We start from the raw sequence: 26,981 nt of genomic DNA, 5'->3' as shown, positions 1-26,981 counted from the left end.
GGCTACTGGGATATGATTGGCAAGACTACTATGATACATCACGGCCAGGATCGAGCGAGCAACATGAGCTTGCAAGTCGGCAAATCGGAACCTCGGTAGGGGGTCTCTAGGCGCGCCACCGCTGGGATACGAATATGTAACGGTGCTTCCAATGACATCTGCATGTCATGATTTTTCTGTCCAAGCATTTTATCGCTCAATTTCGTCATCGCATCGCTGCCAGTTGCAAGGGAACAAGCAGAGCAGTTTAAAAGCGGCATGCTATAATCATCTCCGCTTAGCCGTATTTGGAGCAGATACGATCTCACATTTCCTTCTTCGGTACCCATTAACCCGCGCATTGACCCGACAGCGAGACTACGACGGCTAAAATATGTTGAAAGATACGATGCAGGGTCGCGATGATGCGATGAAGTTGGCCGACAGGCCGGCGGTGGCATCACTCATTCAAATGTCCCACGTGGCGATGTTTCGTTGAATGAAAGATTGCCTAGAGCAGTCAATAAAGTCAATAGACTTGCATTCTGGGTGCCTCTAAGTTGATTGAGAGCCAGTGAACTTTCTATCCATCCAATTAGACTCTCCACGGCACATACTGGTCGTGAGTGAGAGTAGGCAACGATGAGGCTGTCACTGCCATCACTGTTCGGCATTGCGGTGCTGACTGCCGTCTCCGTGGCTGTCGACAAAAGCTCTGGGTTTGGTAACCGTCCTGCTCCATGGATTACATATAATGTTCCTTCGGAGTTTACCGATCCCAATGGGTTAGCTCGGCCATCGTTTCGGTACTGGGTCCCAGACGCCGATGTGGAAGACAGTGTCTTATATGCAGATTTAAAACAAATCAAAGAAGCAGGATGGGGTGGAGTTGAAATTATTTGCTTGGAGAATTACGGCATCGAGCTGGCTGTCGTAGATCCAGCAATATATGGTTACGGAGGTGATAGATGGCGGCAAAAGTTTAACACTATGCTCCGTGCATCGAAAGATTTGGGTCTACTCGTCGATTTTGCTTTGGGGCCAACACAGGGCGCCTCAATTCCAATTCTTGACCCTGATTCTCCTGGTATGAATACTGAGCTGGCATATGGTAGCGTCAGTTTGAACTCGGGCCAGAATTTCAACGGCCCTATCCCGCCTCCAGGTCGCACAGATGCAGGCTATGCAAACAAGCCAGATTTCTCTGCTCCCTTCACGAACTTTACCAACAAGTTTGTCGCTGCTGTAGTTGCTCGCAAAAGCAAAGGTAATATACATTCAATATTCCAACTCCCTCTTGTATGCGTTGAACTCATCATTAATCCGTTTTTCTCTCAAAGTAATTTCTCAAGATCCTCGCGTAACTCAACTTGACTTTGATAGTGTTAAAGACATTACGAATCTGGTCAAAGATGGAACGCTAAATTATACGGCTCCAGCTGATACGAATAACTACGTTCTTTTTACGTTTTATCAGCGCCGCACAGGTTATTTGGCTGCGCAAGGTGCATTCAACAATGCAACCAATCCAAATAATCCTGCCTCTTGGTTTGCCTATGTTGTTGATCACTTTAGCCAGGAAGGGACAGATCTCTGGACCGGATTCACAGAGAAGTATGTTATGAATGGCGAAAATGGAGATCTGTTGACCCAGCTTGGCATGTATGCGTGGGAAGATTCTGCTGAGTTTAGAGCTACGCTATTCTGGACAGACGAGTTGTCGTCGTACTTTCGCCAAACACGTGGCTACGATATCACTACAGCTTTACCAGCTCTTTTTGGAACAACAGGTCTTCCTCCGAGCACGCTCGCAAATAGCTACTTTTACTACGGCTTCAATAGCCATGAAAATGGGACGGATATAAGTTGGAAATTACGTAATGATTACTACCAGTGTCTACAGGAGCTGTACGAGCAATACCATCTTGATGGGCTTTCTAAATGGACAAGCAAATGGAACATTCAAGGAAGTCTGCAGCCTTATGCGACTGCGCCCAATGCCGCACCGCCGTGGGACATGAACTCAGCTGCTGCACATATCGATGCTCCTGAAACAGAATCCAATTATTTTGATGGAGTGATTGACGCTTTTCGTGCCATGGGAGGTGGCGCAATGATGGGGAAAAAGCAAATCTTTTCCAGTGAACTTGGGGCACACCGGTATGAAGCATACGCCATAACTTGGCCTGTTATTCTCAATGACTGCAAGATCAACTATGTTGGTGGCGTCAACCGTATCGTTACGCATGGATTCCCGTACTCTGGCATTCGCCCGGAAGTTGAGTGGCCTGGCCTAACAACCTTCGAATGGTTATACTCTGAGATGTGGGGACCACGGCAGCCTAGTTGGTCACACGTCAAAGAGATGGGCGATTGGATTGCCAGGACACAGATAATTCTTCAGACAGGAGTACCAAGAGTAGACATTGGTATATATCGCCATAAATATCTCTCGGTTGACATTAAACATTACAGTATGGGGGAGAATATTTTCTGGGATCATTCGCTGCAAAATGCCGGATATTCTTATGTTTCCGTCAGCCCTTCGCTGCTCAAACTAGTAAGTTCTGTGACGATGCACGACTATAGCCATGGCTCTAACGATTTGATTTAGGATAATGCTGTTATCACAAATGGGTTACTGGCAGAAGATGGCCCTGGGTTTTCTGCCTTTATCGTAGACAATTCTACAAATATTACCTCAGAAGCTATCAATCGATTTATAGAGTATGCTAATGATGGATTTCCTGTTGTTTTTGTTGGCGGCCTGCCCGAGACAACTCCTTATTATTGCGACTCATGCGACCAATATGTCAAGCAAGAAATGCAGAAACTACTTCAATATCCTTCAGTTAGAGTTCTCCAGTCAGAGAGTGAAGTCGTGAACGCTTTGAAAGAGCTAAATATTCAGCCCGCAGCGGAAAATTTGTCGCCAGCTCCCATATTATACGTCCATAGAGTCGATGTCGACAATCACATTGATTACTATTGGGTATATAACTCGGATATATATCAAGATCACGCTACAATAGCTTCTATCAAAGGCACTGGAACTCCTTACACATTAGATGCTTGGACGGGCACCATTGCCCCAATCCTCAACTATACTATATCTGGTAATAGATTCAACGTTTGGATTGAACTACGATCAAATCAATCGACAATCATTGCTTTTGCGCCAAAGGGATTCTTTTCCAATATTCAAACGCCTGATATTCATGTTGTCAAAACAAACGTGGAATATCTGAGCTACTCTGCAAGCAACCACTCTATTATTGCTCGCTCTTCATCACAAGGCCAGAAGGTGATCACAATGAGTAACGGTCATGATTTCACATTGAATGGCCTTGAAGAGCAAATCATTCCACTGGAGCTTGGTCCATGGAATGTCACTATTCAAGATTGGCTTCCTAATCCTGATCGATTTAACAACTATACATCTATTTTCCAATACCACAATCTCAGCCTTGATAGATTAATCCCGTGGTACAACATTTCTGGCCTAGATAACACATCTGGGCTTGGCACATATACAACACAATTTATCTGGAATCCCACCCAAGACATCAATGGTGCATTGATAGATTTAGGCCCAGTCTCTAACACTATACGTCTCTGGATCAATGGGAAATGGACAGGTCCTATTGATATCACAGACGCAATTGTTGATATTACTCCATTTTTGATTAATGGTCTGAATGATGTGAAGATTGAAGTATCTTCAACATTGAGAAATCGGCTGCTACAGGTCAATGTGACTCAATCTTGGGAGCAATCCGAATATGCCAGCAGCTATGGTGGCCAGCCGTATGGTCTCTCAGCACCGGTCAAATTGATTCCTTTCACGGAAATTAAAATTCCAATTTAAACTGCTTGGCTATATTAGGGAATTAAAGGATTTTGTCTCTATGGCGTGAATTTATTTTGTAACTTATTAGAAGAAGGTACACAATTACACAACGGTGCGCAGATTTTCTTGATTCACATAAGCCATGTCTCACGCATAGATAAATCTACCCTATCCATCCCATAACCTGGTATAACATTTGTATATAATCTTAAGAAGCCTTGTAAAGTCTGAAGAATTATATGAAACAGAGCTAAGATGTTTTATTCTCTTCTCGCCCCTAATTTACCAGCAGTCTTTGGGACAGTGAGTTGATACTGGAGACCGAGACCTGTTTGTCAAATATCTTTTATGATATAACCTTAGTTTATCTGATAAAAGTAATTACATACGTAGTACCATGAATGCAAAGTGGCCGAATTTTCCAATAGCTGTAGCTCTCAGTACCCATTCCGGAGTAATACAAATAGTATTACTGCCAAGACCAGCGGGATCCGCTACGCAGATGTCATTCGCCGAAAAATATTACCTCAAGTAACTGTCAAATTCCTCTTTTCGATAATGAAGCTTTGAAAGTCGCCAGATATTAGTACTATGTTAGATGTCGTGATAATATGTATATATGTCGCGACAGCTTAGCCGGGGCAGCGCGGGAATAACCCCGGTTTTCACGGAAGTATGGTGCCGACGGCTTCAAGAGCAGGGCTGCATTCTCTTAGGCTTGGAATGAGAGCCTGAGAGCCCCGCCTCTTGCTGCTTTTACCCGAGCCACGTCTTTGAAGTAGGAGCTTCAATTAGTACAGTTGGCTAAGAGCGAAGATTACAAGATGTCGGTGTAATACTTCAGGTAATTGTCATGGGCATCCCAAGTCAAATTCCGAGAGATAACGAAGAGTGCCTTTATTCACTAATGCTCGCTAGCTTCATTTTTTTTTCTCCCTTGTATTATTAAAGATGATGCGATCAACGGACTGAAGCTGGCTATGGTCGTTGCATCTCTCAGTCTTCTCTTAGGCTTATAGTATTTACGTGTGCTGCAACAATTACAGCCATTTTTCAAGCCATTTTTATATTCTTTCAAGATTTTTTTTTTTTTTTTTTTTTAACAGAATAACTCAAAATGGGTTATAAATTTAGTAACATCTATGTTATTACAGCTTTCTTGGTCATTGGAGGTCTGCTTCAGGGATTTGATATATCTTCCCTTTCCGCGATTTTGAGCACCAAACCATTCAAAGAGGAGTTTGACAGTCCAACAGCCGATCAACAAGGCGGCATCACCGCAAGCATCTCTGGCGGATCATTCTTAGGATGCCTGGTGAATATTTTTATTGTTGATAGATTCGGTCGAAGACGTACTTTAATGACAGGATGCATTATCTTTGTTATTGGTGCTATAATATGTACCGCCAGCGTTGACATTGCCATGTTAATAGTTGGCAGACTACTGTGTGGTGGAGCGGTTGGTAAGCTGCGATCTACAAGATAACACTCATGGCATTGGGAGGATCAAACGCTGACCCCAAGTGCAGGGTTGTTCACCTCTACAGCGCCACTGTATCTTGCAGAGCTGTCGCGCCCCGAAATAAGGGGCCGTATTCTTAGCTTTCAGCAATGGAGTATTACCTGGGGGGTAAGTTAATCGCAATGAGGACGACATCGTCCAGTGCTTACTTTATCCAAAATAGGGCCTGATCATGTACTACATCACCTTCGGGGCGTCTTACAGCAAGACAGATGTCGTATTTCGAGTGCCATGGGCAGTGCAGATGTTCCCTGCTCTTGTTATGCTAACTGCTCTGTTTTTTATACCGGAATCGCCTCGCTGGCTTGCGTCTCAAGATAGATGGGAAGAAGCTCTCGACGTCCTTGCCAGCCTTCACGGAGATGGAGATCATCTAGCTCCCATAGTGCAAGCCCAATATGCTGAAATAAGAGAGTCTATAGCTATTTCAGAGTCACAAGGTAAAGTCAAGTGGGCAGAATTGATCCATCGCGACAATATACATCGCATTTCAAACGGTATTTTCGTTCATATCTGGACTCAATTAAGCGGCAATAATGCTCTGTTGTACTACATTGTTTATATATTCCAGATGGCTGGCCTCACAGGCAATGTCAAACTTATTGCATCGAGTGTTCAGTACATCATTAATGTGCTCTTTACACTGCCGGCTATTTTCTTTCTCGACCGTATTGGCCGACGACCTGCGCTCATTGGAGGAGCTTTCTTCATGATGATCTGGCTGTATTCGACTGCTGGTGTTATGGCTCGATATGGGCATTATGTCCCTGGTGGATTTGACGGATCAAGTGCCGTCACATGGACAATGAATGACGATTCCAAGTCTGCTAAAGCTGCAGTCATTGCTTTTACCTATCTTCTTGTTGCAACTTATAGCTTCACATGGGCTCCCATTTCGTGGTGTTATCCGTCCGAAATCTACCCCATACGTCTCAGAGGTAAAGCTGTGTCTATCGCAACATCTGCCAATTGGATGCTGGGATTTGCCAATAATTATTATACGCCACCTGCCTTCCAGAGTATCCAGTGGAAGACGTTTATTATATTTGGAACATTTAACGTGGTCGCATGCTTGCATGCCTATTTCTTTTTTCCAGAAACGAAAAGAAGAAGCTTAGAAGGTAAAAAATGCGCTTTAACCCTTTGTTTCAAATGCCATTTAAGCTTATAGTGGAATGTGCTAACCAGCAATAAACCGCCTAGATATTGACCAGCTTTTTGCTGCTGGCGTTAAGCCTTGGAAGTCAAGTACGGTACCCAAAGAAGATAGGTTGCAACAGCTGGTGGAAGAGGCGGACAAGGGAAAGTTACAAGTCGAAATAAGCAAAGTGTAAGGACTGTAATAGTGCCAAATCTTTACAGCAGCTCTCTCCCTTGGAAAATTCGCTTCAGATTGTGTCTCTGGCGCAATTTCGACTTATTTCGGTCGAGATGGATTCTACATCCTTTATCAAATAAGTTATTACAAATAGCTCTTCATGCAAGGTTAAAATAATATTTAAAACATTGAAGGATAAATTGATAAATGATAATCGTGATATGCTTAATTTATAATTATATAATTAGATGACAATATCGAAGTACTTTGCGTATATATTTTACGATAATATCTTACGTACAAGAAAGCGCACTGTATCCTGTAGGTAGTGTTCCCTTTGGTCTCCCCGCCCTGCTCGGTATGACTCCTAAGTGTTAGTCTGCTTACTACCGCAAGCACCGTGTTTTCCTTCATCTATGCACTGGGTACGAAATAATTGCAAGGATTGAAGCTTACTACCTAGATAGTATTCGATAAAAATTCCCCGCGGGGTTCGCAGGGCCCACCCTTTATTGAGATGCTCTCATGCAACTATTTTTCCTCTCTAGAGGCGTCAATTCGTGTGCATTTCTCATAGCTTCGCCCACGTTGAGATTGTGAGAAATACACATCTTGAGAGAGCGCCACTGGCTTATGCATACGATGCCTCGTCCTCGCAAGCAAGTCACGAGGTCGTTTTCCGCTTGCTGGACTTGTCGCCGACGGCGCGTCAAGTGCAACGGTGTAGGACTACCATGCAACCAGTGCAAGAAATGCAGGCTTGAGTGTGAAGGGTATAGCATCCAGCTTGTTTGGGTAGACCCAAAGACCGGCACCTACCCTCCATTCTTTCGAAGGAGCATGAATTTTGAGCAAACATGGCGTGGTTGGCCGGCTTTTAGCGAAGATCACCTTCAGCGCCTGATCGACGAGATGGATAGCATCGACATGTCGATTGCGGAGCAGTCGCCGCCATTAAATCCATTTGTAGTATTTCCTTCTGCGCAGCCGATTAAGCACTCAGTCTTGGATAATCCTACTGCAAACAAATCGGCATTGAATTTGCAAAATACTGCATCTCTAATTCATTTATCTCAGTCAAAGGAGGCTCCATCGCCATACATCGAAGTCTCATACTCTCTACCACGGCCCCTGACACCAACAATATATGATTGCTCATTTGCATCACGAGATGAAGCCACGATATTTCATCACTACGTAACATGGATAGCCCCGATTATGATTCCAGTGGACGACATGAATAATCCCTGGAAATCTGTTTATCCGTCGATAGCGCTACAAGATTCATCTGCTGCTTCACGAGCTTTGTATCATGCAATTATCGCTCAGTCTGCATTTAATATGGCCAATTTATACAAAGAAAGTCGAGATGTTTACTATCAAAAAGAGTCCGTCGCGCTGGAGCATTACGGCGCTTCTTTAAGAGAGCTGAGCCAAACCTTGAATTATACAAAAGAAGCAGAATATAATGCGTGCGCTGCTACTCTATATACATTAATGATCTCTGAGGTGAGTATATATATATTTCTCTTATATTTAATATATCTTGCCTCCCGCTCACCAAACCAGGGCCAAGCACGAGATTCGGTCGCTTGGAGGAGTCACTTCAATGGAGCTGGAAGTTTTGTGACGCAGTTTGTTCAGCAAAAGCCTTGGGTCCAATCCACTCACTCTTGGGTAATATCTCAAAGCATCGCCCTTTCATTCGAAATTTCACAAACAGGAAATTTCAAGCCTCACAATCGCTCCCCGATCACCGAAATACTTTTCGAAGGCGTTGCTTCCCGCCGAAACTTTGGGTATACAATCGGCGCCAGCTGCGACGTTTTGCGCATAATCTCCTCAACCAGACTTTTCATGGAGCAGATTGCGCGCGGCGATGTCCCCGACAATCTCTGTCTAATTATTCAGGGCTATGTAGCTGAATTATTACCGGAAAATCACACGAAATGCGAAATTGACCTGGACGTCCAAGAACGGGAGAGCGTTGTGAAGTTATTGCCCAGAACAGAGCAGCTTAAGTTTTTAGACTGTCTTCATCTTCGCCTCTTCCGTACAGCCGCTCTGATTTATGTATATCAAGCCATTCTCAAGGTTCCTCCACGTGGCGTCAGCAGATATGTCAGATCTGTCTTGCTGGATGCTATGACATTTATCCACATTCGGGGAGGTGCAATATCGATGTGGCCCGTCTTTATTGCTGCTACGGAGGCTACCGATGAAGCAGACCAGCGAATGGTTGAACGATGGCTAGCGGTATCAAGCCAACTAGGAATCCCAAACCGCCTAGTGGCCGGAGAAGTTATTCGCCAAACATGGCATGATCGAGCACAAGAAGCCATTGCGAGGGGCGTAGAACCAGATCAGGTCGTACTAGACTGGAAAACAGTTCAGCAGCGATTGGGATTCGACCTTTTACTTTTGTAAACTGAAAAAGTTTTAAGGGAAAAAATAACGATGATGATAATGATGCATTATACGGAGTTTAGTATATATTATCTGGCCATTGTATATAGACCCTACTTATTCTTTAAATTTACCAAACGCTGCCTTTACAGCTATCGCCATGTCTCCTAGCGTTGCATATGTCGCTCCAATGTTTACTTTATCCTTCACCGCTTCCAAATCTCCCATGCCCATGCTCCCGCCTCCGCGAGATATCCAGACTGCGGGCCGAAAACCCATTGATGCAACAGGGATGTGGTCAAATGTTAGACTCTGCGCCGTGTGGCATATGTCGCTTTTTTGGATTCCGAAATCTTGGTGTGCATGGTCGATAAGATAATTAAAGTTATTTGGATTTGGCTTGTACGTGCCAATGTCCTCTGCAACGTAAATCGCATCAAACTTGACGCCATTAAGGGGACCACTTAGGGTGTTTTCAAACGACACCCTGTCCACATTGCTCAATGCAATAAGTTTGTAATATTTTCCCAATTCTTGCATTGCGGCTACGGTATCCGCGAATGCCGGCCAATTCCCTATGGCACTGCCAAACGCCTCCGATTCGCTGGGGGGTATAGCAATTCCCATATCCGCGGCAACATTTTCATACACCATGTTCAGCAACTTCGAGTATTTCTCATTTGGGTGCTGAATTTCCAGCCTATGTTCATGAGTTGCGTACTGAGTGAGTAGATAGTCTCGGATATCGGCCAGACTTCTGTTCCATAGCGAATGTCCCTTGGGAAGTTTACTAAGTAATGGTAAAAGCTGTGAAAGAATGCCCGTCTCCCAATCTATGAGAGTTGCATATATGTCAAAGGATAGGGCTTTATAAGATGTAAGGTCGAAAGAAGTCATTTTGGTGTGCTTGGAAAGAATGATATGCAAAGTCTCTGAATTTATCTTCTTTCTTCTCCCAAAATCCGGCGGGGATGTGGTATTTATAAGGGAGGGAACACGCGCTGCCACACTCTAAGAAGTTTTTATGCTAATTGGATACCCCCCAAAGTCCATTGCTTTAGTTTATATGACACTACTTATAGATGTCTCAATCTTGCTTTGTAGAGGAGCCTTGTCCTACCAGATATATATATCTATAATTGTTGTTGATCCGACTTGGGACATCTTCCGGTAGTTTAGCGGGTGGAGGCGAGTCAGATGCAGCAAAAAAGGCAATCTACGACGACATCCGTCCAATCTTAGCTGCCACTAATGCATAATTGGCTCCACTTTGATTTAGTCTACTTGTACAGCGGAGTACTAACTTACGGACACTGTGAGAGCTGTGCTTTGCCTTGTGCGGCGCGAATCCTACGTATCTGAACAAGCCATCAGGCAGAAAGAAAGTAATCGCTCCTTCGTAACGTCGTAGGTAATGGCCTTTTCCTTTTACGTACGTATATTCTCTCCACCAATAATTAGTCAAGAGCATAAGCTCAATACTACGAGGAGGACCAGCCCTTATGGCCGAGGTAGAATAGACTACATGTATCTAGGTACCTACCCACCTATATACGTGCAGGTACATGTAGTAGGTACATGTATTATGTAGCGGGCATCTACCCCCACACAATTAGAGCCTGATGCATTCATACTGGCCGAAATAAAGAATCAATCGCGACTTCGTAGAGTTTCTCCCATAAATTGTGAGCCCCGCTGACAAAGCGCACGCATGTATGGCATTGGCGAGGAACCTAGAAAAGAGGAATTTAATTTTCAAAACGGGGTGAGTTTTTTTTTTTTTTTTTTTTTCTTTTATAAAGATAGTCATCTAGTCACGATTGGTCCACCACCTTCAAAGTGAAAGTGAATGTATTCCGACGCCATCCTTACAACTCAAAGATATATGACCGAAGGCAGCAATTCCTACATTGAGTTATTTAAATAGAAAAGAATGTTCATTTAGCATTAAATATCGTCTTTACGTTTGACTTTTTATTTTGACAGAGCAGTTGCGCGCTTCGCGCATTCAGATCATGCCCCAGAGGAAAAAGTAGTGCCAATACATCCGATGCGATAAATAAACCAATGTTATTACATATTACAGCCGTGCTCTGTCATGCTTACTACCATGAGCCACGTTCAGCTCAATTTGAGCTTTCTCGTTGAGTCGTCTCCACATAGCTTTGCGACGCTCATGGCCATCAAGAAATGCTCTTACCCACTCTCTTTGGAACCGCGGGAGTTTGCGTCCTTTCCCTTCTTCTCCTTCGCCAGCCAGCTGTCTGAGTGTTTCGAAATAATCTTCAAAATCTGGAAAGATCAGCGTGAATCTCACACCATCTCCGCGTGCTTTTATTCTCTCAGCTTCCCATTTTCGCATTTCTTCAACAGGTGGGAGCACAGCTCGACCAGCTAGAAGACGTGCAGCCAAGACAGCTTGCCATTCGAAAACTTTGAATGTCAACCCAGCAGCCACAGCACCGACAAAGAGCAATGTCGGGTCTTTTTGCCAGACGACGTGCTGATAAAGATCTGGAACACGATTGTTCCGTATAGGAACATTGGGGAGAAAAGGCAGGGACCAGCTGTAGCCTGTGCTAAATATTATATAGTCAACGTCGGTAATAGAGTTTCCATCTATCAGATGCACAGTTCTTCCTTCGACCTTGGAAATTGAAGGATGGTTCTTTATTTTGGGATGCTTAAAAGCTTCGCCCCCAAAATATCCATTGATTGTGTGTCCAATAGTGATAGCGTGGACGGGAGCTTGTGCGATATTGGCAAGATCAAAGGCAATGTCAGCTCCAGAGACGGATGCTCCAACCACGACGACACGCTGCGTAGAGAGAATATTAGATACTCCCTCGAATAGCATATATACTTATTGATGGCTTATAACTTACTTTGCCTACAAACTGCTTACGGCCGCGGAAATGTTTGCTGTGAATTATGCTGCCAGGTCTTGCTTTCTCAAATTCTTCTAATCCATCTATTGCAGGAATGTAGGGCACCCAAAAGTGCCCGCTGGCGACAACGACGGCATCGAACCACTCAACCCACCAGTAATCGCGGTGTTTGCCATTTTTCCGCAGTACAACTTTCCACTCTGTGCCAACCTTTTCCACTTTTTCAACTGATGTTTCGTAAGAAACAAAGTCGCTATAGCCTTTTCTATCAACAAGACCTTGGACGTATCTTTGTATAACATCCCATTTGCGAAATGGGGTATCTGGTCCGTGATTGGCTATTGAAAGTTCGCTCCGTTCAATTGGAATTGGCTCTTTACTAAATTCCATAGGCAAGGAATCAATATTCGTCTCCAGATAGGGATAGACGGACGATTCTGAGAAGCGTGGTTGGTCAGACGGCTGTGTCTGGGCCGGGAGAGTCTTCGGTATGGGGATTGGTGCATCAGCCGTTCGCGCTGCCAGCGATTCAAAATTGGACAGTGTAGGAGGATGCGATGAATCATCTATCCTGTTACTGAATTAGCATTCAAACGAAAACCGGATGACTCTGCGCAAGTCTTTTCCGGCGCTATGTTTGCTCCAAGCATAAGATCTGTCGCGGGTAAAAATCAACGCGATATAATTGACTTACCAGCATCCTCCTGGTCGTTCTCGACGCTCAAAAACGCGAATAACGTCAAAGGCTCTTTCTTGAGCAAGTGCATCAATAGTAATGGCTCCTGCTGGTCCGGCGCCAATGATGGCAACTCGCCGCACAGGAACACTGCCCATAGTTTCAGCTGCAATTGTCCAATTCAAAGGCCGATGCGTGTAAAGTTGAAGATGCACAAGGAATCAGCTATATCTGTTGAGAAACCAATTCTGCTACGCCAAATCAGGGTGAGCGATTTGAGATAACTGATTCCGAACTCGCCAAGGATGCTGGACTACGGCAATGCTAATACTAGCTCTTTTGACTAGATAGTCTGTCGTTACGAGCTGCCGCACATGCCGCACGCGCCGCATTAGCAAAAGTATTAATGTGTCAATACATTGGACGAATTAATACTCTGGGGAAAATATTATTTCTGTTTGAAACCCGTCTTTATCGTGGTATTGCGCAAATGGCGGGCTGCATCACGCAATTCGGTAGATTCACTAACGTATACTTGGCTAACCTATGGTGTACAAGTCGGCATTTATAGAACGGGCTGCGGAGCATGGTGAAGGACAAGCTATCCGATGGATGCGATGTCAGGGATTTAGTGTCAAAAAGAGCCAGCAAGCCGCTCATGAATATAGATATCAAAGCGGCTAAAAACTGAGGTGTTTTGCATTTAACTGCCGGTTTAAATTAGTAATTATAGAAGTGAGATCTGAATCATTACTTTGTAATTAATATTACTTATAGCACGCCATAATGCTGGCCTACTGCAAATTGGCCTTAAGTTTTTATTGAAGGGTGATATAATAATACAAGAACAGGCAGAAGCCAAGAGAGACCACCTATTGAAGCTCTTTTTAAAGCGTGTTTCTCATTGATATCTCAAATTGATTGATATACTTACATGTTCTCATTCAAGATTGTTCATTTGTCGCATCACAATTTGCGCTAATCATTGCTTCATGTTATATTCGTTTACTACTCTATTGATACAGGATGAGGTCAAAAGCCACCGAAACAGACGAGAAAAAACCAAGTATTTTCACAAAAGATCCGGCGCTAGAGGATTCCAGTATATCTATCAGAGCAGAGCAACAACCAGAATGGAATCCAGCAGAAGAACTCACGGCTCGCACAAAGTACATCCAACATTCCATTGCTCTTTTTATTAAGTTCTAACTTGATGCAAGAGTAGACACAACTGTGCTGCCGCTTCTATTTCTCGGATTACTGGTTTTCCAGCTTGATCGAATGAATATTGCGAGTGCTTTGACTGGTGGTTTTGCAGCCGATATTCACGTCACTCAGTCAACAATCAACCTAGGCAACCAGCTTATGTTCATGGGTATTGTTATCTTTGAGATTCCTTGCAATATGGCTCTTCAACGTGTTGGTCCACGCAAATGGATATCAGCTCAAGTACTGGTATTCGGATTCATTGCGATAATGCAAGTTTTTATAAAGAATCGAGGGGGGTTCCTCACCACCCGCCTCCTTCTTGGATTTGCAGAGGCTGGATATATTCCGGGAGCATGTTATACGTTATCGACTTGGTATACTAAGCGAGAACTCGCAAAGAGAGTAGCGATCTTCTTCTTCGGAATGTTTGGTGGTAATGCGATCAGCCCTCTTCTTGCGTCTGGAATCTTGCAGCTGGATGGGCATCGTGGTCTTCGTGGATGGCAGTGGCTTTTTTTACGTAAGATGAGTCGAATCTTCTCAACTTTAATACTCATGTCCGATATCGATGGATGACTGACTCTATCGTGTTTTTTGAGATAGTTGAGGGCCTTTTTACTATCTCGGTTTCCATTATTCTCTTGCTTTTCTTACCTGGATCGCCATCTCATCCAAAACCTCTGTGGGGTCAAGGGATAATTAAATTTTCAGAAATGGAATCCAATATTTTACGACGACGTCTTGAATTGGACGGTGAAGAAGAATCGGATGGGCAAGGTCTCAAGAAGATTCCTTTGTCGGTTGTTTGGAGCACGGTGACTCACTATCGCCGCTGGCCGCATTTTGTTTCAACATTTGTGGTATTCTCTACGTGGAGCCCCCTAACCACATATACCCCGTCTATCATTATGTGAGTTTTCAGCAGTTTAGTAATGCCTTTTTTTCTTTTTTTCTTTTTTTCTTTTTTTCGTTTTCTGAGATATAATAAATAGGTCGCTGGGCTTTGATAGGACCAAGGCAAACGCTCTAGCTGCCGTGGGTGCATTTATCGCATTGGCTGTTGTTTTTCTTTTCGCGTTTATTAGTGATCGAACCAACCAGCGAGGTGCTTCTGTAATTGCTGCTCAGACGTGCTACCTGGTCACTCTAATAGTGGCTCATCAAGTTCAACCTCATGTTGGAAAGTGGTCAAGGTGGGGTTTATGGACGGCTGTTAACAGCTTCGCAGTGGGATATCATCCCATCCACAACTCGTGGGTTCAGCTCAATTGCACAGATCCCAGAGAAAAGAGTATAAGTATTGCGTAAGTTGCTCACACATGCATTGTTCGCCTCTGTCATAGATCTGATATCTCTTTTTTGCAGCATGTGGGTAATGTCTGCTATTAGCGGTCTTATGGTGGGAACGCAATACTTCCAAGCAGATGACAAGCCGCTGTAAGTTCATTATTATTTGTGTCTTTTTTTTTTTTTACTCCATTCCAGTAATCAGCTAATTGTGTGGTAGTTATTCCACTGGTCTGCGAACGATGATTGTAATGGTTTCAGTCGGAATCGCAAGTGCCGCTGTACAAATCGCTGTATACGTGGTATACAACAGACGCGTTAATGATAAAGAACCACAGAAAGGTGGACTTAAAGCTAGGCTATACGTCCCATAAAAAAAAAAAAGCACAAACATAGACGACAAAATGGATAAATGCCGATGTTACTCAAGGTATTAAGAATCGGTTATAAGAAATGGAGTTTCATGAGAAGCAGGCCATAACATAATACCACTTATATATGTTATAATATATTTATAAAATGACCCACGCATTTCTTCTATTAAGCTTACCTTCGGGACCATCGCGGCACTTGTTACCTGATTCATGTAATTGTTTAATTGGCCCACCGCTCCACATCGACCTCTCACGCCATTTTCGCTGAGAATGAGCACTACAAAACAAAAAAAAAATGATAGCCTTCAACTAAGGTGAAATGTGTCGGTCTTTATACCGGTAATAAGCATTAGTATAGCTATATCTTGCGCATGAAACACTAAGTGGATCTTTCGATAACAATGGAGCTCTTATGCTGAAAGCACATGGCTATATAAGAAGCGAGCCATGTCCTTCAAACTAGCGATCAACATCGTACAGGAGTCTTTACAGTACAGGGGAAAATTCAGCCAGCATTATGGCGGACGTAGAGGCTAATGTATCTAAGGATGGCTCCGAAGAGCGCATCACCCCTGTATCAAATGAGAAGCGCCAGTGGTATCGTACCACGCTCTTCAATGCCTGCGTGATTGGAGGCGTGGGATTCTTGGCACCTGGTTTATGGAATGCCATGAACTCTCTAGGTAAGTTTTTCCTTTTAACTCATCTGATATGTTATATTTTGCCTTACCTTAGGGATTCCCATCTAATACGTACCTACACTAGGCGCTGGCGGAGCCGAATCACCATACTTAATCAATGCCGCCAATGCCCTAGTGTTCGGATTGATGGGCTTTTTTTGTCTATTTGGCGGCCCAATTGCGAATACAATAGGGCTGTCTTATACACTTCTTCTTGGAGCCCTTGGCTATCCCATTTATTCTGCTGGTCTCTATACAAATAACCGCTTTGGTAACGAATGGTTCGTCCTTCTCGGTGCTGTGGCCTGCGGAATATCAGCTGGACTTTTTTGGGCGAGCGAGGGAGCCATCGCCCTTGGATACCCAGAACCATCCAAGAGAGCGAAATACTTGAATATATGGGTCTGGTTCCGGACGTTAGGCCCCATTGTCGGCAGCTCTATTGTCCTAGGACTGAATGTAAAGACTTCAGGCAAGGGGAGCGTTGGTTATGTAACCTACATCATTTTCATTGTTTTACAATGTCTGGCAGCTCCCTTAGCTCTTTGTCTATCGCCACCCCACAAAGTCCAAAGAAACGATGGGTCACGCGTCATCGTCAAACGAGAAGCATCGTTCCTCGCTGAGTTCAAGGCTTTGTATAAAATATCGAGGAAACGTAATGTTCTCCTTCTTCTCCCTGTCTTCTGGGCTGTTTATTTCAATCAGTACAGCGGCAACTTTGAAGCCTACTACTTTAGTGTACGCGGCCGTGCTCTGATCGGTCTTGTGAGCAATTTTGCTACACTACTATCTTCGCAGATAATTAGCCAGTGGCTCGATTGGACTCATTTCCCCGTCAAGAAACGTTTAGAATACGGATACTATTATGTTATTGCAGTACACCTTCTCTCTTGGATATACGGTTGGGTGGTTCAAGAACAGTTTACTTCCAATCCTCCACTCTTGGATTGGAGCACGCATGGCTACGTCAAAGGGTTTTTTGTGCTATTCTTATGGAATTTTTCACAGCAAGCAGCCCAAAATTGGCTATACTATCTTGTTGCGACAATGACAAATGACGTAGCAGAGCTCACTCGCTTGACAGGTATCCTACGTGGCCAAGAAAGCTTTGCTCAAGCCGTGTCATACGGTCTGAACACAAGAAACTGGTACGGAGGACGAGTGCCGTTGGCCGTCAATACAATACTTCTGGGTAAGATTAAATATCCTATGAGTATTTTTGGCATCAGAAGAATCTTGTTTCTAATATCTCAAATAGGACTAGCCATTGTCCCGACTTACCTTGTTGTTTGCAACCACAATCCAGACGAATTGGAAAAGGCATCTGAGTCCGCATCTTCAGAAACAAATTATGATATTACTGAGCCGAATAAGGAGGAAAAGAATTGAACTTGCTACGCAGATCTACCACTGAGAATAAGATGTCTTAATCCTTGCATCAACTAATTATTTTGTATGGAAAGAATATGGTAGCGATAACTATACCCAACTCGGAGGCTCATCAGAACCTGATTAAATACTTTACATACTCATGAAGCTTAATTTATTATATAGGAAAATTTAAAAAAAAAAAAAAAAAAAAAGTAATATATTCCTTTTCTAAGCATCATACATTTGTCTTCATGCTATGTATATACATTTAACAAGCTATTAATTGGCTTTTAAGACCATATAAGTGAATGCTCTGGATTGTGAAAGTGCATGTAACTCAACATCAATAAACCAAGTTGATAAGATAAATGAATCATCAAAATGTTAGTAAACCGAGTAATTATCGGTCGCATGCCAGGTTGCGATGGTATTAGTTTTTTGTTTTAACAATATTTAGCGTAATCAATACAATAGCAGACGGTTATATTCGATTCTCTAGTTCAATACTTACCACTTTACACCGCATGGTAATAGCTGTCTTCGAAGTAGTAAGCAGCTGTATCTGAATTATACTTGCTCAAGATTACTAGTGCTACTTTATAAAATGTCGCCAGTTTTTCCATCATAGGGAGCGTTCTCGTGCTAAGCGGAGTTATCCCTGTAACGTTTCATCATCATAGTTGGAAATTTTTCATGCCAGTAAGCTTCTCTAACCTTCAAAGCAATACATCCATACTGGTAAGAAAATAAAACAAAATGCAATAAGCAGCTAGGTATGGAGTATGTAAGCGTAAACAGCCATATTTATATGACTAGATCCATACTATTATCAAGAGCATTCGCTATAATATAACACAAGGCTCACTATAAGATACCTAGGTACATGTAGTATTCCATTGTTCGCCAAGATACAGCATACGGCCCCCCCATAATTAGCTCACGCAAAATATTCATCTAGGTACCTACATCTAGGTACGCAGCATCCGTACAATAGAGCAGCGACGTCAGTCATATATAAGGGTTAAATAACAACCACAATAAGGTTGTAAACTATAACTTCATGTAATACATTTTAAAATTATAGCTTAATGCTTGAATTGAAGAAATGGCCTAATGCTGTTATTCCATAAGTGTTGACAATGTAACAATAATATGATTTCTAGACCCTGCCTGCAAGCCGACACCAGGAAGAATTTTCCGAATTACAAGGATACAAAGCGGGAGGGGTGTATTAACCGAAAGACGCGGATTCGTTATAACCAAGCATACCTGTATTAAGCCGATTCCACAGAACTCATCTGCTAAAGCTCCATACTCTAGCCTATTATCCCTTATCTAGCGAGTCATTGTCGTCAAAGATTGTGGAAACGTTTCCTTACTCGACGTAGCCCTGTATATCTGAGGCGACAGTTAATGTGTCAACAGATTCCGACCATTGCGCGCCGCCCATACGATTACCCAGAATTACTAGTCAACTATTCCCGCAGAAGGCAATCATTGCTCGTCAAAGCACCCATAAATTATTGGATAGTGTAGCCATGCAGCTTTCTCGCTTGGGATGCCATCTGCTTGTATACCACCTATGGCGGGTATCCGCTATTCAATTTAAAAATACCGACACAGGATTAGCAACATATATTTCAGTTAGTGATTTCACGCCCCATCTGAATGTTTCCTCTGTGCGCCCAAGTTGTTCCCTTCTGCGAGCGGTTTGTAAACAATCGCTACGTTAGATTTGCAGCTCGTTTTTGTGTCCTCGCAGTCTAGAGCCTAGTATTGCTAATTCTAGATAAATAGAGGCCAGATTTAAAACCTCCTATTCCGGAATGTACCACGTATCACGACGAATTAGTCAGTCCAGGCAGCTGGTTTCACGCGCCCTTTGATGCACTTAGCACACCAGATACTCACTCATATCTTCCAGGGCAGTTTGGCCCTCATATATTTGATAACAATGGGGTAATAGACATATACATGTTTGTCCGAAGCTACGGTCGTGAGCTAATTCGGATTACCATGATAGGAACTAGTTTGGAGCGGCGCCATGCTTTTCAATCGATCCAATGTGTATGATTTTCGGAAAATTAGATACAAAGGCTCTGACGCGCTGTCCCTTATCGCGGGCGACGTGGGACCAGCTTCAATCGCTACGGCGAGTGGGGTGGGTATCATCTTGAACTCCTCATACGAGATTGTCAAGACTACTTTTGCAACCGACAGTGAAAAGCATGTGCATATTGATATGCACGAGTTCAATGTCATTGACGATGGGAATAGCGCTTTAGTAATAATTGCGAAGAGAAGTCTTCCAGGCGAATCAACCCTTCCGGGAAATGCCAACGCAACTGTCAGAAACAACGGCTTTCAAGAAGTTGAGACAGAAACAAATAGGGTTATATTTCAATGGTGGGCATATGACTACGTCCTGGCATCCGATTCTCATTCTGCACAACCTGAAGATGTCTAGTACGTCTCTCCCTTGATGCTAAGCCGTCATTCAATCTTAATCTTTGTGGAAATATCACTATCTGATAGGTGTTTGCTGACAACTATATAAATAATTCAGCCATATAAATTCCGTTAAAAAGACGCCTCAGGGTCATTACCTCGTGTCTATGCGTCATCAATCCACGATATATCTTATATCCAGTAACGATGGCTCCATCATATGGCAATTAGGTGGCCCGCGCTCCTCATTCATTCATTCAAATAATTTCAACTTCAGTTCACAGCATGACGCTCAAGTTTATAGTCAAAATGAGACTCATACGGTGATATCACTCTTAGACAATGCCTCCGATGGCGTGTTGGTTACTGCCGATTGTTCTTCCGCGTTGCTAGTCTCTTTATCAACCGCTACGGCTCCCATGATAGCAACTATTATTCAAAAGTGGGACAGGCCTGACGGCTTACATACCAGTCGTCGTGGAAATGTTCAATTCTTGGAGAATGGGAATATTTTGGTTTCATGGTCTGATTCCGGATACACAAGCGAATTCTCATTAAATGGGACACTTGTCCAGCAAGTTCGCAGTCCCTACGAAAGGTTCGCTGAGTATAGGCAGTACAAGTTTAGCTGGAAGGCATCGCTACATGTGAGCGAACCAATTGCCTTTTCCTCTCATGTATATGGGGCAACGGAAGATACAGCCACAACAGTTCTTTATGCGTCATGGAATGGAGCTACAGAGGTGGGGTCCTGGAATTTTTATAGCTCGGAATCACCAGAACAAGTTCAACGGCCATCTCTAATTGCCACCATTACAAAAAAAGGCTTTGAGACTGTCGCTATGATTCCAGGACAACACTTCTTCACTTATGTGGAAGCAGTGTCCAAAGACGGTAGAAGTCTGCAGAATTCTACCATACATATATCCCAGCTGCCACCGTCGTACGTCTATGAGCAGCAGCAAGATCCTCCCAATCCTGCAGATAACAAAACTATTCTGAACCAGCTAAGCCTTCCCGCGGCCAAGCGACCAGTGCAGTATTGGATGTTTGTATTATCAATAGCGGTATTTTCCGCGCTGGTCACTTACACTGCGATACGATTGTGGAAATGTTGCATTCACAAGAGATTATGCAGTATATGGACGGAATAGGACATTCTGGTTCAAACAAGATTATAATTTCTAGGTAAACATTATGTAGTAGGACAAATTACGAAAAGAGCGATGGCATTGAGTAGTATGCGCGTCCATACATGAACTGTATTATTGGCGTATATGGTGAAATATTGTCTTAATAGTGATTGCAGTACGTGGAATAGCTGAATAGTGGCCATTGTATGAATAAACACTTTGCCATTTAACAACGATCTATATTTAACGAGTACTACGACTAGTTATGTGTTTATAGTTCTAGAGAGATAACCAATAACTAGCTACCAACAAACAGAAGTCCAACAAACAGAAGTTAAGCATGTTTTCTGATTTTCCTAGCGCTGGGACCAATATTAGGGTAGCCACCGAATTAATCTTTGTAATGAATTTGATCCTAGGACCACCATTGTTTGTTTGTTTGTTTTATTGTTAGTGTCCACTAAGTAAGCCAGTTACATGTGAGCCACATCTAGGCAATAGGACGATAGGAGCCGCTAATTCAATCCTGGGTTCGCTACATCTCAGATGAAAAAAAGACACGTTGTGAGGAGTCTAATCTATATCTTAGGGGCTGGTGTCCTCCACTAGTTTCTGGAAGACTTTGTATCCTTTAGGTTCTGTAGGTGGGAAAGGGCGGAGGGTGGTAAGGTCAGCCCTCGCGGAGGTCTCTTTCAGGGGCCTCTGGAAGGAAGGGTACGACCGGTTGACACTTCGCGAAGTGTCTTTATTGCGGTGACGTCTAGTGTCGTGGCTCTTAGGACCATCAGCACGCCTAATATAATTTGCATACATCTCGAATGCCAAAAAAAAAAAAAAAAAAAAAAAAAAAAAAACGGAATAGCCCCCCTTATCGATTTCCTCATCCAGCAACATGTATGAGGCCGTCATTAAGGCAGTCAAAGCCCAGTACACACCTTTCTCACACCGTTATTGTGATATCTCTTGAACATAAATCCTAGCTTTACGCATCTATAATTACTCTACCTATGCATATTCAAAGATATATCAGATGATCTTTGTCCCTGAGGTTGCACACATCCGGCGGTCAAGTTCGCATCTAGCGAAATAGAGCTGGGTATGGCTAGGAGATGTCTGCGGGCTAATTGAAGTGGGAAGCAGAATGATATGTCGATATCCTGGTTAGAAACTTATCATGTGAATGAAACGTGTATAAAGATACTATTGCTTTCAACAAACCGTCTGGAGAAAAAAAAAACATCTTAGCCACGTGGGTCGACGCACTCTTGCCTTGGCAGTATTAATATTTCCGCGCCGCCAATTTTGTTTTATTTCTAAGGGTGACGCGCCATGCGTCAGCAGTAAATGCTAGCTAATCATATTATGAAACTGGCGCGACGCTACAAATCTAAATGCCTTTTCTATCTCTTTTTTCCCACATATATGGAGCATTTGGCAGGGCTGTGCAATAATACGAGGATATAGTCAGTAGTATTCAGTGCTTCCATGTGTCATTAGCGCAGATAGAATGTCTTTTTTTTACTAACTAGCTAAGTATGTATAAAGGATTAGTATGCTTATATCCTCATTTACCTTGTGCGGGAGCGATCAGCTCGCCAAGTGCCTCTGACATGATTTTGCCTACAATAGGAAAGTCTCACTGGAGATCTGGTTTGTAGAAAGTGAGTGCTATGACTTATTATTACAGGGGTCTCGGCAGTGGTCAGAATAAATGCACTGCTGATAGTACATAGAACAGAGTACTAATAGTAGTAGAATAATTAGCCTATAGCGACTGTGTAAACAGGAAATAGCTTCAAAGCTACATATAAACAACTTGTTTTATTACAATCCAAGCTACATTTCTCAGTAGTAATGTAATTTTGCCAATTGGCAGCGCATAATAAATAGATGAAGGGACTATATAGAACAAGTTTGAGCTAGGGCCTATTGTATACTACACAGGTACATTTTTGCTGCCAATAGTTCATTTTTTATTAATTTGTTTGAAGTACCATTTGAGTTTTGGGCATCGAAAATGGGACATGCATTTATTGAATTTGCAGATCTATGTAAACTTGAGCTCTAGAAAAGCCTTCTACGCTTTTTTTTTTTTTTTTGGCAAGTCTGAAACAGCCGCCTATAAACCCTACTCCAAAAAGGAAGTTGTTTATGGCTTATTCCGCCTCAACCGGCTTACCGTAGCGATTAGCATCTTGCGTACTCCGCGCCGATTTTAACCCCTTTTGTGATCGGTTCCCAAGTGACTCTCAAGCTATAAGAGGAAATAAGGGGCATAGTACGTAGAAGTGGGAATTTTCTATTTCCCAATGATCATTTTGATCTTAATAACTCATCAATATCTCCCTAGCTTAACATTTTCAACACAAAAATGCGAGGCAAACACCCTGTCTCGATTTTCGCCGTTCCGCTACTAGCGACAACAGTGAGGGCGGCCGCAAGCCCACTCTTCGTGCCATTCTATGGCACCAGTGCCAATGGATTCAATGGGCCTCCTCGCGGATGGAACTCTTATGGCATGCAAGCTCGCGCGGGCACGTCATTCGTTCTGAATCAAAATGATGTTCAGAGCCAGTGTGACCTGCTAAATGTTACTGCTGGATATACTTTGTGCAGCATGGATTCAGGCTGGTCAGGAAATGGCGGCGATGAATTTGGTCGCCTTGTCCCAGACACATCACTCTTCCCGAACTTGACAGCTTTAGCCGATCATCTACACTCCCAGGGGAAACTCCTTGGAATTTATGCTCTTCCAGGTGCCTTCTCAGGAGATGCGGGCGTTACGGTAGAAGGGACTAATATAAAGCTCGGAACACTATTTGATACGAGTCAACCAAGTTATAACTTGAGGCAGACGTTTGATTTCAGCAAAGATGGTGTACAGCAGTGGCACAATTCCGTGGTTAACAACTGGGCAGCGATGTAAGAACTTCTGCTCAACATCTATGATACCAACTAACGAAATGAGACAGCGGGGTTGATTATATCAAACTTGATTTCATGACTCCAGGAAGTCCTGCCGCCGGCGAAAACTTACCTGCGAATAACTCTTTAGCTGCTGTCGCGTATCACAAGGCGATTCAACAGGCTAGTCGCCCAATGAGATTAGATCTTTCATGGAAACTTGACCGTAATTCAGCGGCAGACTTCTTCCTTTGGCGTGGTAATGCTGACGGCATACGGTTGGACCAAGATATCAACAACGCGGGCCAAAGCGCCTTTTTGGGATTTAACACGGTACAGCGGACCATTGAGCAGTACCGAAGCTTCATAAACCAACAGGAAGAAGATCCGACTCGCCAGGGCACTCCCATCATGGTCCGCCCGGATATGGATAACATGTATACCGGAAACGCTCAAGCATTGACTGGCCTTTCAGATGTCCAGCGATATACAGTTGCGATTCACTGGGTTGGAGCAGGAGCAAATCAAATTACTGGTTCTGATTTGTCACAGCTTGATACTCTTGGAAATGAACTTCTTTACGATTCCGAATTCCTTTCGGTTGCTGAGTTTACAGCTCAATATCCGATGCAGCCGAAAAATCCATTCGGTACTGCGGACCCAGGTTCGCAAGCATCTTCGCAACTCCAAGCGTGGATTGCTGGACCTAACACAGGTAACAAGAATGCAGTTGTTGTCCTTGCAAACTATGGACCAGATCTAGGACAGGGAAGTTTTGGAACCAGCTTGCAAGGCGTCCAGCTTGTGAATATCTCACTGTCGTTATTGGGTATAGCTGAGGGACAGCCAAACGGTGCACCGGGATGGAGCGTACGTAGAGTTCTTGGAGGCGGCGGTTCTGGCGGCCCTGATCACAGTGATCTTGGAGTCGCCACGTCGGTTATTGCATCGAACCTAGGCCCTGGCGAGAGTGTTCTGTATTATCTCACTGCTACCGACTAGGTGGGAACGTTAGGATCATCAACGCCTATATATAGAACGTATGATAGCCAAAGATTTATACTTGATATATGTACTCCGTAGTAGTTAGAAATTGATGTTATGTGAGAATTACTATATTTATACTCGCGATAAAACCCGCCATTGGAGGTCCAATATCTTTAAGGTTGCATCTCTTCTATTGCTTTCTTTGTCATCGCTCATTCTACTCTCTCACTACTCATATTTGAGGCTAGTCATTCTCATGTCTTAAGTTGCTCTGATTTTACTTTAACAGGTTCCAGCTGTTCGGGCGCAGGTCTCAATGGCCATAGGTCTCCGTCTGGGGGTAGTTCGATTGTGCTGATAGCGAGTTGCGATGCTTTATGGCCTGCATCAGCAGCAGCACGGATGATATCTGCTGCTGCATATCTTTCAAACTGAATGTCTTTAGATGCCCATGCTGTAGTGCCAGTTGCAGCAGGCAAAAGGTAATCAACTGCCTTGAAGATTCCTTGACCCTGGGGCCCGCTATAATGCCATAGGTCCACTCCAGCTTTCTCAGAGACCATAGCGAGCCGAGTCAATGCTAATAATGTGAAATTGGAATAGTGCCAGCTTCGAGTGCGCTGAAGTTCTTCAGGAAGAGCTCCGTCTGCGTTGATGGTCTCATTAATATCGTGCTTGATATTAGCCGCTTCTTGCTGTACAAGCTGCTTGTTATCAACAAATAGTGCAATTGCGGATACTAGCATACTAGCAAAACTGCCATGGTTGTTTTTTTCCGCTCTTTCAGCTTTACCAAAATCGCTCTCTGTCAACCATTTCAAGAATTCCTTATTCCACTCACGAAATCCATCCATATCTTCGGCCGTCCAGCTAGCTGCTGACGTACCAGAGAGACTGCCACTATTTAAAATGACGGCAATATCCAGGAGCGTAGTATACCACTGTGAGAAGTCGATGATGCCGATATGACGGCCCGTATTGGCGAACGGAATAAGCTGAGCGTGATTGAGGTTTGGGTTCATTCGCGTTTGCGGGCTAATGAACCATGTTCTGATAATATGAGCAGCATGCTTGGCGTATGCCTCGTTTCCAGAGTAAAACCATGCAAGGCCTAGAGCCGATGACGAGGCGAAGACTTTTTCAACATTCACACGATCGGTATAATTAAGCACTTCAGGGTTCCTCTCGCCATCTCGCTGTACGTAAGGGTTACCATCTGGTCCTGATGATGGCCACCAGTATGGAGCTTGGCTGGTATAGTCGTGCATATCCCCGCTTGGGGGAGCTTTTGTCTTCTCCATCACAGACCACGGTCCTTGGGTGAGCCAGCTATCAGCCTTCTTCTCCAAAATAGCAAAAGATTTGTTTAAAGCATCATCATTGCCATTTTGGAGGCGTCTTCGTATATCTACCAGACGGCTGCCGTCAAGAATAATAGTCTTGAGGTTTGACTGTGTATCCCGATGAATCGTAGACATCTTAAGCTGTTAGCGTACCGCGTAAGCGTAAATTCGTTAGAGAATCATTAACGAAATAAAAAAAAATTCATATATTGCCGTCGCTCCCTTTTTTTCCAGAATTCATTCGACCGGTAGATTGCTTCTTTGCTTTCTTTATTCTGGATTTCTATCTCTCTTTTCTGGTTTGTTACCTCCCGCTGTGCTATAGTTTGAAGAGTTCATTGGCTGCCTTTCTTCTACAGGATCCACAACGGTAGACGCTGAATCGGGCCTTTGTTGATCGTTGTAGCGGCCATCGGCGTATTGCTTTCCGCTGGCATGATGCAATATCCCGAACCCCGCTTACCCCCAAAGCTAACAGAGATGAAGTCGGGGTGCGGCTACGGTGTGCAACGGCAAACATTGCTAATACTATGCGTTGGTTAAGAGATTGCATAGAAATTGATTACCTAAAATTCCGAAACTAGTCTTCAAATATAGGAATAT

General features: G+C 43.6%; 10 protein-coding genes across 10 annotated transcripts; 7 read left to right on the top strand and 3 right to left on the bottom strand.

Moving 5' to 3' along the window:
- Positions 1–621: 621 nt before the first annotated feature.
- GGI43DRAFT_430900 (uncharacterized protein) lies at positions 622–4,041 on the top strand (the record flags this gene model as incomplete). The annotated part of the gene is made up of 3 exons (XM_083209344.1): positions 622–1,246; positions 1,332–2,539; positions 2,594–4,041. 3 exons carry the CDS (start codon positions 622–624, stop codon positions 3,845–3,847), a joined length of 3,087 nt encoding a protein of 1,028 aa, XP_083056258.1. The 3' UTR covers positions 3,848–4,041.
- A 905-nt stretch (positions 4,042–4,946) lies between these two features.
- GGI43DRAFT_430896 (sugar porter family MFS transporter) lies at positions 4,947–6,863 on the top strand (the record flags this gene model as incomplete). Its single annotated transcript, XM_083209343.1, has 4 exons — positions 4,947–5,292; positions 5,359–5,459; positions 5,515–6,472; positions 6,555–6,863. The coding sequence occupies 4 exons, from the start codon at positions 4,947–4,949 to the stop codon at positions 6,683–6,685; spliced, it is 1,536 nt and encodes a 511-aa protein (XP_083056257.1). The 3' UTR covers positions 6,686–6,863.
- Positions 6,864–7,206: 343 nt separating this feature from the next.
- Positions 7,207–9,173, top strand: GGI43DRAFT_416628 (Zn(II)2Cys6 transcription factor). The gene is made up of 2 exons (XM_083207323.1): positions 7,207–8,178; positions 8,239–9,173. Exons 1-2 carry the CDS (start codon positions 7,303–7,305, stop codon positions 9,094–9,096), a joined length of 1,734 nt encoding a protein of 577 aa, XP_083056256.1. The 5' UTR covers positions 7,207–7,302; the 3' UTR covers positions 9,097–9,173.
- On the bottom strand, positions 9,174–10,141 carry GGI43DRAFT_416627 (HAD-like protein). The gene has a single exon (XM_083207322.1). It carries the CDS (start codon positions 9,970–9,972, stop codon positions 9,193–9,195), a length of 780 nt encoding a protein of 259 aa, XP_083056255.1. The 5' UTR covers positions 9,973–10,141; the 3' UTR covers positions 9,174–9,192.
- An 889-nt stretch (positions 10,142–11,030) lies between these two features.
- On the bottom strand, positions 11,031–13,107 carry GGI43DRAFT_416625 (uncharacterized protein). The gene is made up of 3 exons (XM_083207321.1): positions 12,658–13,107; positions 11,961–12,534; positions 11,031–11,893 (listed from the first exon to the last, which is right to left on the bottom strand). Exons 1-3 carry the CDS (start codon positions 12,795–12,797, stop codon positions 11,156–11,158), a joined length of 1,452 nt encoding a protein of 483 aa, XP_083056254.1. The 5' UTR covers positions 12,798–13,107; the 3' UTR covers positions 11,031–11,155.
- Positions 13,108–13,558: 451 nt separating this feature from the next.
- Positions 13,559–15,627, top strand: GGI43DRAFT_226932 (MFS general substrate transporter). Its single transcript, XM_083200462.1, has 6 exons — positions 13,559–13,808; positions 13,860–14,368; positions 14,452–14,758; positions 14,841–15,152; positions 15,214–15,285; positions 15,356–15,627. Exons 1-6 carry the CDS (start codon positions 13,666–13,668, stop codon positions 15,507–15,509), a joined length of 1,497 nt encoding a protein of 498 aa, XP_083056253.1. The 5' UTR covers positions 13,559–13,665; the 3' UTR covers positions 15,510–15,627.
- Positions 15,628–16,007: 380 nt separating this feature from the next.
- GGI43DRAFT_430894 (major facilitator superfamily domain-containing protein) lies at positions 16,008–17,677 on the top strand. Its single transcript, XM_083209342.1, has 3 exons — positions 16,008–16,192; positions 16,275–17,384; positions 17,451–17,677. The coding sequence occupies exons 1-3, from the start codon at positions 16,027–16,029 to the stop codon at positions 17,579–17,581; spliced, it is 1,407 nt and encodes a 468-aa protein (XP_083056252.1). The 5' UTR covers positions 16,008–16,026; the 3' UTR covers positions 17,582–17,677.
- Positions 17,678–18,824: 1,147 nt separating this feature from the next.
- On the top strand, positions 18,825–21,310 carry GGI43DRAFT_226919 (Arylsulfotransferase domain-containing protein). Its single transcript, XM_083200461.1, has 4 exons — positions 18,825–19,206; positions 19,361–19,522; positions 19,587–20,029; positions 20,130–21,310. The coding sequence occupies exons 1-4, from the start codon at positions 19,102–19,104 to the stop codon at positions 21,163–21,165; spliced, it is 1,746 nt and encodes a 581-aa protein (XP_083056251.1). The 5' UTR covers positions 18,825–19,101; the 3' UTR covers positions 21,166–21,310.
- Positions 21,311–23,488: 2,178 nt separating this feature from the next.
- GGI43DRAFT_430890 (glycoside hydrolase family 27 protein) lies at positions 23,489–25,169 on the top strand. The gene is made up of 2 exons (XM_083209341.1): positions 23,489–24,066; positions 24,117–25,169. The coding sequence occupies exons 1-2, from the start codon at positions 23,516–23,518 to the stop codon at positions 25,048–25,050; spliced, it is 1,485 nt and encodes a 494-aa protein (XP_083056250.1). The 5' UTR covers positions 23,489–23,515; the 3' UTR covers positions 25,051–25,169.
- Positions 25,170–26,605, bottom strand: GGI43DRAFT_226899 (alginate lyase family protein). The gene has a single exon (XM_083200460.1). It carries the CDS (start codon positions 26,511–26,513, stop codon positions 25,290–25,292), a length of 1,224 nt encoding a protein of 407 aa, XP_083056249.1. The 5' UTR covers positions 26,514–26,605; the 3' UTR covers positions 25,170–25,289.
- Positions 26,606–26,981: the final 376 nt, after the last annotated feature.

The sequence above is a fragment of the Trichoderma evansii genome (genome assembly GCF_050947405.1).
Source record: "Trichoderma evansii strain SZMC 28006 chromosome Unknown GGI43scaffold_28, whole genome shotgun sequence".
NCBI lineage: Eukaryota > Fungi > Ascomycota > Sordariomycetes > Hypocreales > Hypocreaceae > Trichoderma > Trichoderma evansii.
This window is presented reverse-complemented; position numbering and strand designations above follow the sequence as displayed.